The sequence below is a fragment of the Chaetodon trifascialis genome, chromosome 14, assembly GCF_039877785.1.
Source record: "Chaetodon trifascialis isolate fChaTrf1 chromosome 14, fChaTrf1.hap1, whole genome shotgun sequence".
Lineage (NCBI taxonomy): Eukaryota > Metazoa > Chordata > Actinopteri > Chaetodontiformes > Chaetodontidae > Chaetodon > Chaetodon trifascialis.
Window position 1 is genome coordinate 9,511,998 of NC_092069.1, and position 14,660 is coordinate 9,526,657.

The window sequence follows — 14,660 nt, forward strand, 5'->3', positions numbered from 1 at the left end:
GAGCAGAAATGCTACATTCAGCACTGTCTAACAAACTGCACCAGAGAGGGAAAGAAACAAACAATATGACTGTGACTTTTACAATCCCAAAATGTAGTATTTACATTGGCCACATGTGCCTCTATCATGCACAGTGAAAGTTAACCACAAACAGCAATCACTCGCTCTGTGATGTCCTTTTTTTTTGTCATCTTCCATGATGTAACACACTCTCAATCTCTGTCTTCTGGACCTCAGGAAACAGCTTAGGGACAGACATGCTGACTGAGCACCCTCTGCTGTCAGAGCCCTCCTCCGTCAGCTTTTACAACTGGATGTCCAACGCTGTGGGCAACAGGACGGGGGCCGGGGTCCAGGACTCCCCGGTCAACCGCTCCCAGCACAACAGCCTGCAAACAGGTCAGATGCAGTGTCTTGGCGGGGCGTTCCCAAATGTCAAACCTCTTTATTAAAATCTCGTTTTCACTGGGAAAATCTCTTGATATTTGGATTCCACTTGATTCAGAATTGAATTAATTCCTGTAGAACCCCGAGGAAACAATGATGCTATTTCTTTATTGAATGTTTTGTTATCATGCTGTTAGAAAAATACTAATTGTTAAGAGATTCGGTTAAATGTCCACATAATGTTGCTGTTTTACTAGACCCACTGGATTCTCCTGTCAACCACTACCAGTACCACCCACTACCGACAGTTAACAGTCCAGAAGGAGGTCAGGGATTGTTGCTCAGTGTTGTGCTGATGGTGTCGGTGAACTCATTAGCTACCTTGCAGTTAGTTTGTTCCCCTGTGTTAGTTTAACCGTGACCTAGAAGTCAAGTGTCAAGCTATCCTGCAGAAAACCTGAAATCTTCATTCAACTGATTTGTTGTATCAGCAAAACTTTAGATATTAGTTAAACAGTTAAAACTGCGTATGGTGGGTTAAAACTACTTCGTATAGATTTCTTATTTAGAGAATATATCAGTTTTTTTATTTGCTGAAAAATTGGGCCAACTCAATGGCAGTGTCACTTTTTTTAAGATTGCCATCGGGGTGCCAAAGTCTGGAGTTTTCCAATCTGACGCATTCAGCCTTTACAGAATAAGAGAAATTTTTATTTGCAAGATGTTAGCATTGTCTTTACGGAGTGCCATATTGATGAGTTTTACCATTCAGAGCCTGTTACAGATAAGATGTCAAAGCAGCTTGAGTAAACCATGCAAACCTCAGTTTATAGGATTTTAGTTAGAATGCACAGATGGCCAGTATGGATTCCTAAATCTGTACATCCCAGCCTGCTGTCATGTCACTGAAAACGTGCTTAATGTTCTGAAATGTGTTTGGTATGAAAGGAGTCAAGTGGTAGTTTGTGAGACTCTCTGGAATCCCTTGTAACCATGCTGCATGCCTGCAGCAGTGCTGCTGTGATGGATAGATGAAGTCATGTTGTTTCCTCACTTCTACCTCCCTGCCAAACATTCTGTGAGAACCAGAGCGCTGTAGCAGCCTGAAATTTTGCTCATTCCTCACAGCACTGCTCTTTCCCACCTTCTGTTCCCCTGCACTCCCACTCACCTTCTGAATTACGAACAGCTGCACTCGCCGTTTGTTTCATCCTCCCTCAACAGTGGCTTAATGTTTGGAATCACCCACTTGGGTCGCTAAAAGACACAACTCATGTTAACTATTTAGTAGAGCACTTCTCGCTGTTTGGTACAGTTATATGTGTGAAAGGCTGATGAGCGTACCCTTGCTGGATGTTTGTCAGTGATGGTACAATCAAATTGTGCGTAACCCTCCCTTCCTCCCTAATGTGACTGTTGCCTTCCCTTTAAATCACTCTCTCATCTTTGCTATGCTTCACCTACAGCGCTCTACTCACTCACTGCTACACAAACATCTCCATATTCAAGTAGCATAATGCCTCTGAGCTGCTGCTCTGCTCTGGTGTCAACGTCTTCTCCCAGGGTGAGCCTGTTCACACACCACATTTATCCCAAACCCCTCTTCCACTTCCCTAGGTGGGACCTGTAACCTGCCCACAATCCCCTCGGCGTCAGACTTCAACACGGTGCTGTCTAGCGACCAGAACACCCTGGATGGGACCCACTCCCAGCACTCCCAGCATAGCACCAGCCAGGACGACATGGCCGACATTGAGGAGGGCAACCAGTGTCCGGCTGCTGTTCAGCTGGCCGACGCTCAGGTGCTGTGAATACATCTGACTGCCTCTCTCTGTTGTTTGTTCAGTTATTGTGTTTTCTGTCTAAACTTTCACCAGGCAGGCAATTAGCATAATGTCTGCAGCTCTTTATTAAGGCTTGAATTATGTGAATCAAGAATTTAATTGGCTTTTTATTTATTTTGATAGCATGGAAACAGACAGAATATTTAGGATTCAAATACATCCTACATGTCCTTCATCTTACCTTGGTTCACGTTTATCTTCACTCCCTATGTAGTTATGACACTCTGTCCACAAGGATCATGCCTCACTTAACACATCACCCCTACAAAAAGAAAAAAAAAAAAACTGTCTTCATTTTGTGCCTTGATATCTGTTTTCCACCCTCAGGTTGTTTTCAAGCCTTTGCTGAGCTACACAGGCATCCAGGCCCAAGACACCACTCCTCTTAGTTATAAGATGTATTTTGGAGAGCATCTGTCTTTTTCTGGCAACCTCGAGTGTCTCAGAGCAGACATTGTCGATTCTGACACCTCCAAAGAACGGAAAAACAAAAGGTCCAGGAGGTAAGATAGACCTTAATCGTAACATATGAATATTACAACGATAAAAAATGATTTGGAAGTGAATTTCCATTTTTTTTCCATACTTGTCAATGTGTGTGGAGTTCACTCTAAGCGTAACTGCTGAATGCCTGAATACCCATCACCGTCCGCCTGCCTCCCTCTGTCTGTAGACAGGGCATGGTGAACCTCCCTCCGCTGGAGTTCAAGCCAGCGCTGCTGATTGAGACGTTCAGCCTGAATGCGGTGGTGATGGAGAAGTCAACCAGTGCTCCACAAGGCCCCACTGCAGCTCCGCTGTCCTTCCACGACCTCAACCGCCGCCACTTCAACACATTTCACTGTGACTTCACCACAGCCTGCCAGGCCATCAGCCAGCGTGTGGACATGGCCCTCGTGCGCCTCATCCACCAGTTCAGCACCATGATCGACGACATCAAGGCCACGCAGACAGACATCAAGCTGAGCCGCTACACCGCCGGTTCAGCCTCACCAACACCCACATTCAAGGCCCGGCCTTACCGCCACTTCAGGTCCTCCGACTTCAGTCGCAGCTCCCGGGGCAGCCTCAATGGGGCAGGGCGCAGCGGAACCCAAACCCTGAAGAGCAAGAGAGGGATTGGTGGAGGAGGAGGAGCAGGTGGCGGCGGAGCAGGCGGTACTGGGGGTTTACCACCTAACGGGCCCCCGTCAGGCATGGACACGCTGGGGAGAAGAGAGCCTCGAGGACGTAGCTCCCTTGGACGCTCAGAGCGACGCACCTCTAAGGTAACAAGACTTATTTTATGCTTTCAAGGAATCATCAAAAGTGCACGTTCAAAGCAGTGATTTCAATGATTATGCACAACTTGTCAGCAAAATTGCATTGCTAAGCAACAGCCTTTGTTCATCATGAATGTTGAGACTTTCAGCCTCAACAGCAGAAACACTCTTAATGGAGCCGAGCTTGTTTTCTGTCACATATTGATATTGGCAAATGCTGCATAAGGGAAATAAACTTGGAACCCATTCAGAATGTTCACTTTTGAAAAGATTGCATAGATTTCCCAGTTTGAATACCCCAAGCAGGCCGTTTCAGAGTCTGAGAACCTAATTGCCTTTTTAATCCACATTTTGGAACAGCCTGTACCTGCCTGAAGTCTCAAGATATGACTCAAAACTTTTTTGAAAAGTCTCTAATATTTCTCAGCGGCACCCCTGTCCAGACCGTGAATTATGATCAATGAAATCATGAAATTCATTGTGAAACTGTCATTTCACAAACAAACCCTAGAGGGAGCCAGTAGATAACTAGAATTTGATGCACCATTCACTGAAACACACTGTCAGCTGCTGGTGAGAATTGATTTTATTCAGTTTTCAGGCAAAACTCGACACACGGTGAAAACCTTCTCAGCAAGCCTGTCTGCCTTGTTAGATATTAGCAGGACTGTTTTTTTTATCTTGACAGTTGGAACAAACTTCAAGAAGCTAAACATTTTTTGAAGTGAAGGGATTTTATTGTATCAGAGGGACTCATGACAGACTTCCACAGTACCTCCCACAGATATAATCAAAACCAGGGCCTATGGAAATCTCTTATTTGCCTGTGGACTGAAGTTTATGTCACAAGCAGAGTCAACAGAAGAAACTAAACAGATTGTTTATTCACCCTTCAGCCCAACAATGCATGTTGTGACATTTATTTGTTTGGTAACCTGGAATGTTGTGTAATCTCTTCAGGTGTCGAGGAAAGGCTCCCGTGACGTGGCAGACCACATGGCCATCCAGATGGACGACTCTGACTCCATCACCGTGTCGGAGCAGAGCGAGCCATCGGCAGAATGTTGGCAGAACATGTACAAGCTGCTCAACTTCTACTCCCTCATCTCCGATCCCACTGGAATCCTGGAGAAAAGCTCCCCAGAGAACTGCCTCTCAGGTGGGAATCAGCTTCCAGCAGTCGGCCAGCTCCTAATTTCCATCCTTTATCCCACCCATGCATTTCCTCTCTGCTTTACTCTGCAGTTGGTCACTTTAAACCTTCCTCCCACACATGAAAGATGAAAGATTATGCTCTATGTTTTTTATTTCCTTTCTTGCCCTTCATTTCCATCCCTACCCTCGACTTTGCCTCTGTTGTTTCATCTCGCTCTCTCTTGACCTAAACGCAGGCTCTTTGTGTCTCCATAACTGCTTCATTCATCAGACTCTCAAATTACTTTATCATGTATCCTCTTATGTTTTTAGATTTTCATTCAGTTACACTGCATACACCACACATTTTGAATCCTGCCTATACAAAAGTCAATACTCTAATACTGCTGTTATTTACCTCCTCTCCTGTGTTATATGTAATACTGCAAATACACTTGCAGTATTATTTATTCATTTCGAATCAATTTATCTTGATATCACCTTTTGCTGCTGCTGTGACCCCACATTCCCCCGAGGAGTTCATGAAGTATGAGAGTAGCTTGTCGTGGTAGGTCACTGTTTCAGCAGAACTTTCAGAGACAGAATGAGCTCCTCAGGGTCTAAAACTTTTTGAAAGAGGACGCGTCATTATTGTAGGAATACAATATGTATATAACAGTTGGCTTGATTCGTATTTTATTGAACATCTCATCCACTTCTGCAGAAGGCGGACGCCGGCCCTCGGAGCCACTCTGCAAAGTGATCTTTGAGAACGAGCAGCAGGAGCCCGCTACGCCCAACAAGCCCCCGGGTGCAGGTGGGCGGCGGCGGAGCCTGGTGAGCTCTGAGCCCCAGCACGTCACGCTCATAGTGTTTGGCATCGGCATGGTGAACCGCACACACCTGGAGGCCGACATTGGCGGTCTGACCATGGAGGCTGAGCTGAAGAAGATCCATGGAAGTTTCACCCTGAAGGAGAAGATGAAAGGTGAGTTATTGTTAGTGTGTTTTAATAGCTTTTTTTTCCGGATTATTTTGACTTGGTGAGTTGTGGTAGGAAAGGTTTGATACCAGTCAGACATCAAAGCCAGTCTTTGGTGGGTAAATTCAATTTTAACCACAGCATTTGCCGCCTTCGGCCTGAAACTTGACTAATGGTTGATACCACACACAAAATAAAGTGAATTTTTTACATCTGCAAAAACAGGCTGACAGCAGTTCTTGGGGTGGAAAATGTTTGTTCAGTCGAATTTAATTTTTCTATCATGTGTCCACAGACATCCTCCACCAGAAAATGACGGAGACGTGTGCATCGGCTCACATAGGAGGGGTAAACATTGTTCTGCTGGAGGGCATAACACCTGACATCCAGTACGTACAAACTCTCCTCTGCTTCTGCTACTCAGGGAAGTGATTTAACAATTATTGAAAACAATAAGCCTCTTAAATCTGAAGGTCTTTATGTGTCATCTTGAAAATAATTCTGAGAAGAAATGTGTAATTATGCTTCCAATAGCATAACAGAGGATATTGATCCTAACCCTCGCTGGATGATGATTTTTAATTGTGTTCTGAAGTTCAAAACTGGTAATGCATGTTTTAAAACTTTTTAATTAGAACTAATTAATGATTTTTGGTGTTTCGATTCAGTATTATTTAATTTGTGTTACCTAAGAAAACAACTCTTTGACTTTACTTAGGTCTCAAAGACATCGTGTTTCTCAGCTCCAAAGCATTACAGCTATCATTTACAACCACTATCTCCATCTTTAGACACTCAGTGATATCAAAATAACGACTGATGTCAAAGAAGAATACCTCACTCTGACTTGCACAAGAACACAGCAGCAGAACTTGCACTTGGATGCTTTAATGTCAAGTACATTTGTAAAATCTCAGAGTTTAAATGAACAAGCCCTGGCGAGAGACAATTACAGGCACTTTTCCAGCTAGGTAATTTTAACAGCAGTTTTTGTTTTTACTGCAAGCAATTTCCTCCAAACATAAGCACCCTAATCAGTTTACAAGCCTTGTATTCACGCATTCAGACAGGCTGATATATCTCCAGCCTGCTTTGACTCTGTTCAGAATTTATATTGCTGCTTCAATAAGATGCTTTTTTTCCCCTCCCTTTCATTCTATTTAACAGATGCACCCACTGTGAAAATAAAAACTGAGACTTAATCCTATTTCCATACTGTACGCTCTAAACTGCACCCATGTGTTTGTGTTTGTATACGCCAGACAACTTTTCACTTTGTAGTTGTTGCTGATGTATAAAATTGCCCGACATTCAGATGGAAGTATGAGTGATTGCTGTGCCACTCCACATAGCTCCCCACTCGTCCGTTTGCTTCAAGTGAACGCTGTGTGCAGACAAAGGACATTGATTACGCGATAATCAACAAGAGGCTTCAATGCAAATGGGTCACAATTAAAGCCCTGTGTCTGCCGTACAAGCAGATTATCAGCAGTTGCTTTGAGATATTCCCTTTCCTTTGCTCAGAAATGTTTCACAATTTCTTCTGCTCTTCTTTAACTTTTTTTTTTTAACATTCCTTGTCTTTCTCTTCCAACTACTTGCATAGACTGGAGGATTTCCCAACATCTCCCACCAGCACAGCTAAACAAGAGTTTCTGTATGTTATTGCTACCATGTAGGGTTTACATGCATCAGTCAATCAAAGCTGCCCAGATTGCACATCCTTCATTTGTCTGAGTCGCCTGTCACCCATGTATATTTTCAGTGAACCGTTTCTCAGGACTTACCTGTTGGCGTGTATGAAGCCACTTTCGTTGGTTACAGTGACCTAGGGGCTATTACTCCTGTTGATTTTATAAGTAGAAAGTTGGCTGGTTTTCTTGACTGTTTTCTCGATTTTTACAATCTGAGAAATACTGAAATATCTGACACAGTCTGATATTTCAGCATATACACTTCAGTGTTACATAGACAATATGCAGAATTCAGATCACACATTCATAAGTCATGTGAGAATGCAGAAAATGTTGTATTTGCCACAAGAGGCAGGATAACATTTGCTTTCTGCATAAGAGACCTTGCATTCGTCTGCCATAGTATCCAAATCATTACTTTGCTCATTCATAGTGGAACGTGTATCACTGTTACGATTGCTCACCTGTGCCCAGAAAAGTGAATGCTGTCCTGACTCTGCATGGTGTTTCACTGTTTGATGTCCTCTCAATAAGTCCACTCAAGTTTCACATCCATTCAAATGCCTACATCACCTGAAAAAGAAAAAACAGAAGAACTTTCAGTTGCCTTGTTCATTCCAGTTGACTCTTTGTTTCAGGACGGTGGTCAAATGCAACATTGCCAAGTCCCAGGCCCTGTACAGCGCCCAGCGAGGACTGAAGACCAATAACGCCGCCGTCTTTAAAGTGGGGGCAATCATGATCAACATTCCCCAGCACCCAGCCACTTTGCACAGCATGATGGTCCGCAGTTCCCACCAGCTCTCCAAACAAATCTCTGACCTCATCCGCCAGCCCTCCAATGCGTACGTCCACTGTCTCCTTTTCAAACAAAGACTCATTTTATAGCATTGAAAAGTAATGAAACTCTAAACTGGTGTACTCTGTATTTCAAATCCTAAATGACTGTTGTTCAGCAGCTAATGGTATCAGTTTAATCTGCACTTAATAAAATGACTTAATCCTCATAAGAAGTCTTTCATCTGCATAAGTAACAGGTTCATTCAGTATATCTACACTGCTGCCAGTTAACCGCTTTCAAAGCATTCGGTCTGTTTCCATGGTAATATTCTGAATTATGTTAATATATTTATAGAGTTGTAGGTGTGCTGAGGATATTAAGTAACCTTTTCTATAATTTGATGTTCACAGGACTATGAGCCAGTATCTGCAAAGTTCTGCATAATAACACACACTCATAACTGAATGAAAGCAGCACTTTTTCTGTGTTCTTCAGCTTCCAAACAAGTTTAGCCTGCCTGTGACCACAAATCCAGTCCAGCTGATCTTTTTTTTCCCCCTCCCTTTACAGTCAACCTCCAAACAGGGAGGACACCCCCACCCCACAACCCTCTGACAAAGCATCCAGCATCAATCAGACCCCCGTGGAAGCCAATGAGTTTCCTCAGCTTCCTGAAGGCCTGGAAAAGAAGCCCATCGTCCTCAAGTTCAGCGCCATGATGGATGGCATCACCATCGGGGCGGCTCTGTTGCCCTCACTCAAAGCAGAGTACAAAATGGGTCGCGTAAAGAGCCATGGCATGACAGGTGTGTGTGAGAAGAGATCCCACATTGACTTCCATGATGATGTAAACTTATTAACTAATGCCTCGTCCAAACATACACAGGTGTTTTCAAAAGTCTTTGGTCACTGAAAACAGACTTTTTGGCTATTGTTAATCTTGCCAACTGGCATTTTATTTAAAAAAAAAAAAAGCAATAGAAAAATGACCTTGTCATAAAAAGTCAGAAAAATTATGCTTTTCTTTCCTGTTGTGTTTAGGGGCACAAACCAGTTTCACCTTTGAGTTGCCAAACCACAAGCTTTGCTTCCAGTCAAAAGTGTCCCCAGTGGACATGTCCACCATGCCGCCAACAGCCAGTCTCACCCTGCCTCCAGTTACTATGTCAGGAGAGTACATCATGGAGGAGCACGAGAGCCACTCAGACCAGGGCTGGGCGCCCGACGACTTCCCGGCAAAGCAAGGAAACTACCTCCAAGGCAACTACCTGCGCTGTGTAGCTGAGGTAAGAGGCTCCTCGTCAGGCTGCACATTTGTAGCCAAGATGGATCAACAAATGTTGACTTAACTTGCCCCATCTTGTCCTTTCTGATGTGCAGATTGGTTCATTTGAACACAACCTGACCACAGACCTGCTCAACCACCTGGTCTTCCTGCAGAAGGTTTTCATGAAGGAGGTCAACGAGGTCATTCAGAAAGTCTCAGGTACTGTCCCAAAGACCTGCACACCTTCCATATATACGTATATATACGTATATACATAAGATATTTTCATACAGCTTATCTCATTTAAAGTTTCACGTATATGTGTGTACAAAACGATATCTTTTTCTTTGCTGCTGTAATGGCCCATTTTTCCTCTCAGATCAATAAAGTTAATCCAATCTTAAACATCTGAGTGGTCCCCTTTGCATTCTGCAGCCTATAGCTTCTAGTTTTCCGCTCAAAACAATGCCCAAGGCACTGGCACACGTCCAGTCATGTTCAAATCCACAGCAGTATTGATAATAATTTGTTTAACTCACTAAGCTTGATCAATGCAATCACAAAACACAGAGTGAACTGGGAGTTTGATGTCAGTTGAGAGTGAAGAATAATGAGAATGGTGTAAGTGCTCACATCATGGAGGAGGCTTGTAGTTGCACTGGGACACTTGATGCAGATAATACAGTAGAACTCATACATACACCTATACACACACTCACACGCATAGACGACATAATCCCACTATATCACACAGCGTGTAGCACCTCACACAGACCGAAGCTGTGATGTTGCTTGTATACTTTCTGTGCACGTAGGAGGAGAACAACCCATCCCACTGTGGAATGAGCACGACACCTCAACAGATGCAGACAAGCCAAAAATCCTGCTTTACTCTCTCAGCCTTATGTTCAAGGTATGTCATGATCATGTCAAACTTTGTGTTGTTACAACTCCACACGGGCGATGGCGGTGGCCGGAAGCATAATGTTTGTAAAGATGTTTATTTGGACTCAAAGAAACAAACACTTTTCTGACCATTATTCAACACCATTACTCAGGAACAGAAGGGCAGATTGTGACCATAGTTCACATTTGGTCAGATACTGAATTGGTGACACTAATCTTGTGTGTCCACCTTGAAGCTGTGCTGATTGTATAGATCTTTTGAGCTGCTGTGTTTAATATCTGTGTGACGCATCCACCTTTACAGTTCGTAGCTTCTTTGCAGCAATATCCATATTTGAAGCATCCACAGATTATTGGAGTATTTTTTCGTGTCAGTTAAGCTTTGGGGAATTTTTCTGAGTGCAGCTTTCTTGTTCACAGGGAATCCAGATGACAGCCACCACTCCGTCTATGCGAGCTGTGCGCTTTGAGACGGGCCTTATCGAGCTGGAGCTATCCAACAGGATCCAATGCAAGGCTCAGCCCGGTGGCAGCAGCAGTTACCTTAAGCTGTTTGGCAAATGTCAAGTGGATCTCAACCTGGCTCTAGGACAGATCGTCAAGCACCAGGTACAGATCAGCCTTGTGCTAGTAAAATGAAAGCTGTCTTAGTAACTTTCACAATAAAGCACAAAACACAATCCCACAGAATCCACACTTTTAAGTACACCCTCCTGCGCTTGATCACAGATTGCTATCTGACGTCCCTTCCTCCCTTCACTTTACAGGTGTATGAGGAAGCTGGCTCAGACTTCCACCAGGTGGCGTACTTCCGAACCCGCATCGGTCTGCGGAATGCTCTGCAAGAGGAGATCAGTGGCTCCTCGGACAAGGAGGCCGTCCTCATCACGCTCAACAGGCCAATTGTATTTGCCCAGCCAGTGGCATTTGACAGAGGTTCCGTTTCCTTTTATCTCCGCATAACAAAGCTTCAAATTGTTGGTTTAAATCCTCTGAGGTTATTTGAATAAAAAGGTTCTTAAAGAATTATCTATCCTTAAGCTACTAGCTAACTATCATCTAGGAAAGATTTAGTGTCTGGGGCCAACCGCCTATGGGGTTCGGGGCTTTACACGCAACAAAAATCAGCTGTCATTGTCTCTGAATCTTAAGATGACTTCTCCACATGGGATTCAGGATCTGATATGAAGTTTTTTGTACCCACCCTTATGCCCTCCTGCAGCTGTGCTCTTCTGGCTGAATTATAAGGCAGCTTATGACAACTGGAACGAGCAGCGCTTGGCCCTCAATAAGGACATCCATATGGCCACCAAAGAGGTGGTGGACAAGCTGCCAGGCATCCAGCAGACCTCAGTACAGGCCTTCAGCACCCTATTCCTGCAACTGACTGTCAATGACCTGGGCATCTGCCTGCCCATCACCAACACATCCCAGGTAATCAGCTGTGATCTTCTGAAGTCAGTATTGTAGAGCTGTGATATTTCAGACAGTAGATGTAGATGTATATTCATATATAGATGTAGTTCATCTTTTTTAATGGCAGGTTTCCTATCTGTGCTCAAAGTCATTCAGTGTAATCAGAGAGCTGACACCTCTAGCATGCCTGATTGGTATTCAAAGACTGTAGTTCAATTCATAGAAGTGTTTTCCCTATTTGCATGGAAGCCATGGTGTGCAGATGACTTATGTTTAGCATATGAAACACACATAAGATCTTTCTTTCAAAGGCCAGTTGTTTTCAGTGTCGTCAGTAGTCAGAAACAGCGGTGCTTTTATTTTGAATCTCATTCTAACTAAAGAAGAAAAAAGGAAAAACAGCACACAGGAATAATTGCTGGGCTTCTTTTGCCAAAATTTGGTTGTTGATTATCATCATCTCCATCAGCACTTGGCAGCATTCACTGTCCCACTGCTCATGACATTAATTGTGTTTTTATTGATAGCTTCAGCAACACAGTGTCATTCATGTTCTTTACTTTCATAAAGGAACATTTCCTCTGCTATACATTTTGATAGCAGTGTTTCCCCTATTGAAGTTGTTAGTGGGTAGATGTCCATTAATCTGCCCGACCGCACACCTTCATTACCGACCGCACACCTTCATTACCGTCCTGGGCTGTGTTCCATTTTAGTGTTCCTCAGACTTTGCTAGACTGCTTCCAATGCAGAAAGCTCTCGCAATTGTTTTTTGAAAAATTTTCATTTATATGGAATTTAATTCAGAATTATAAGATAACAATGCAAGTACTGTCATTTTTATTTATGTATTTTGCTAGATCTACATGACCTCCCCTACACACTAATAGAAACTTTTAGGGGAAACACTGGATATTCATGAATGGTCCATATCAGTTGTCTTGTTATACTTCCAGCGTGTCCATAAAGACAGCATATACCAGCTGTTATGTCACACTTATTTCCATAGAGAGGACAAGTACCAGTTACGGAGGGCATCAACTCTGAAGCTGGGGCCAGCACATCAGTAGGCCGGCATAAAAATGCACGAAAAGTAACCTACACTTTATTACATCTCTTGTGATGGCTTGTTGTGGGACTATGACTTACTGTGATCACTACTCTACCAAGACACAAGTGCATTTGAAAATGACAGGTCGCAGATTTTAACACACAAAGCTGGCATAACAACTAATGAAGCTTGAGCTGGTGTCTGAGGTGTTTGGGGTGTGTAATTACTTCATACTAAAAAGAGGTTATGCCAGTTGGTGTCCAGAGTACTGCGTATGTGTTGCTAAGATGGAAACAGATACATGTTTCAGGCTAATTTTCAGAGACTGCCGTGACATTATGTGACATCTGCACATGGCAGGCTCTGTCCACTCAGGACAAAACATGTGGGTCTTTGGAAATTACCTGGGTTCCTGCAGTAATCAAAACAAATCAAAGCAGTCTGATTTTGATCCAAGCCATGATAATAGATCGTTGGTCAGACTAATGCAGAGTTAGTCCAGAAATTCAGGTAATATGGGCTTTTTTTTTTTAAACCCTGCAATGAAACAACAATCTAACAACCTGAAAAGCTTGGTAACATTTCACTCCTAGGTGTATTTACAGAAGCTGTGCTTGCTGATAGTCTGTCAGGGGCGGACTTTACAGAAAGCATGATTATTTTGCAAAACTCTAACATCTTGTCCAGAAGTGAATTGTTTATTTAAAATCACATGAAAATAACCATATCGGCCATCATTTTATTGAGCTGATAAACTGGATACACAGCACTGTAGAATGAAGTGTTACCAGCTAACTCTGCCTTTTCCCAAAACGTGGAAGTGGGTTCTTTTTCCATGTACTTCACCCTCATCTGAGGCCGGGGTAACCCCTCTCCCTGCCCCTCTGCCAGGCCAACCACAGCATAGATTTTGACACCGGGTCAGCCATGGTCCTGACCATTGAGAGTACACTGATCACCGCCTGCTCCTCTGATTCCCTGGTAAGCAAAGGCCACTTCAAGAATTTCTGCATTCGCTTTGCTGAGGGTTTCGAGACCTCCTGGGACGACTGGAAGCCTGAAATACGAGGGGATCTGGTCATGAATGCTTGTGAGTGAATCCGTTGCAAGTACTGTTTTAGCTTTTCTATATACTAAATAAGCCTATTATTATGTGTTTGTGGCCTAAATTCAGCCTGTAGAAACAGTGAGTTGTGTGACTTTATATGCAAGCAGCTCCTCTGAATTATTGACTGGCCGTTCCCTGTGTGTCTGTGTGTGGTCTGTATACAGGTGTAGTCCCTGATGGTACATATGAAGTATGTTCCAGGACTACAGGGCAACCCTCTGCAGGCAAGTTCTTTTAACTAAACTCTAATCCATAAAATATGAATCACACCCTATAGCTGCACAATGAGCATGAGACAACTGCCTGACAGTGTTATTTTGCATTCATTTCATCCACATCTGCTATTCTTTCTTGCCTCTCCCTCATGGCTTCCTCTTCCTCCTCCTCCTTCTCAAAAACAGAGAGCAGTAGTGCCGGTACCTGGACCCTGAATGTGCTTTGGAAAATGTGTGGTATTGATGTTCACATGGATCCCAACATCGGCAAGCGCCTCAATGCACTGGGTAACACACTGACGTCACTGACGGGCGAAGAGGACATCGATGACATCGCTGACCTGAACTCTGTCACCATGGCGGACCTTTCAGATGAGGACGAAGCAGACACCATGTCGCCCACCGTCCACATGGTCAGTCAGCAGCAGGTTCATGCACGTCTGAGGCTTTTATGTGGACCAATGTTTAAGTGATACCCTTGTTTCCACCACTGCTAGACTCATCCAACTCTTCTTTTTTAAAACTCAGTTTCAAATAAGTTGTGATGACACGTTGTGATGTTAAGAAAGCTATTCTGTCAACAGTAGAACAGATGCTCTGTTTTGTGACTCCA

At 43.6% G+C, this 14,660-nt stretch overlaps 1 protein-coding gene across 4 annotated transcripts in view; it reads left to right on the forward strand.

Annotated features, from left to right (window-relative positions):
- Nucleotides 1-14,660, forward strand: part of kiaa1109 (KIAA1109 ortholog) — a 67,257-nt gene that overhangs the window by 31,573 nt on the left and 21,024 nt on the right. For 2 of the 4 annotated variants that reach the window (XM_070980051.1, XM_070980052.1), the window contains exons 45-64: nucleotides 238-399; nucleotides 2,005-2,189; nucleotides 2,559-2,734; nucleotides 2,905-3,499; nucleotides 4,454-4,652; nucleotides 5,352-5,615; nucleotides 5,905-5,998; nucleotides 7,216-7,266; nucleotides 7,942-8,148; nucleotides 8,655-8,890; nucleotides 9,126-9,370; nucleotides 9,465-9,570; nucleotides 10,167-10,264; nucleotides 10,678-10,866; nucleotides 11,025-11,193; nucleotides 11,480-11,691; nucleotides 12,683-12,766; nucleotides 13,616-13,814; nucleotides 13,997-14,060; nucleotides 14,238-14,460. In XM_070980051.1, the coding sequence (XP_070836152.1) occupies nucleotides 238-399; nucleotides 2,005-2,189; nucleotides 2,559-2,734; nucleotides 2,905-3,499; nucleotides 4,454-4,652; nucleotides 5,352-5,615; nucleotides 5,905-5,998; nucleotides 7,216-7,266; nucleotides 7,942-8,148; nucleotides 8,655-8,890; nucleotides 9,126-9,370; nucleotides 9,465-9,570; nucleotides 10,167-10,264; nucleotides 10,678-10,866; nucleotides 11,025-11,193; nucleotides 11,480-11,691; nucleotides 12,683-12,766; nucleotides 13,616-13,814; nucleotides 13,997-14,060; nucleotides 14,238-14,460 (3,758 nt within the window). Of the gene's footprint in view, nucleotides 1-237; nucleotides 400-2,004; nucleotides 2,190-2,558; nucleotides 2,735-2,904; nucleotides 3,500-4,453; nucleotides 4,653-5,351; nucleotides 5,616-5,904; nucleotides 5,999-7,215; nucleotides 7,267-7,941; nucleotides 8,149-8,654; nucleotides 8,891-9,125; nucleotides 9,371-9,464; nucleotides 9,571-10,166; nucleotides 10,265-10,677; nucleotides 10,867-11,024; nucleotides 11,194-11,479; nucleotides 11,692-12,682; nucleotides 12,767-13,615; nucleotides 13,815-13,996; nucleotides 14,061-14,233; nucleotides 14,461-14,660 lie in introns of all 4 variants that reach the window. The other 2 variants (XM_070980049.1, XM_070980050.1) reach the window with 2 other exon arrangements.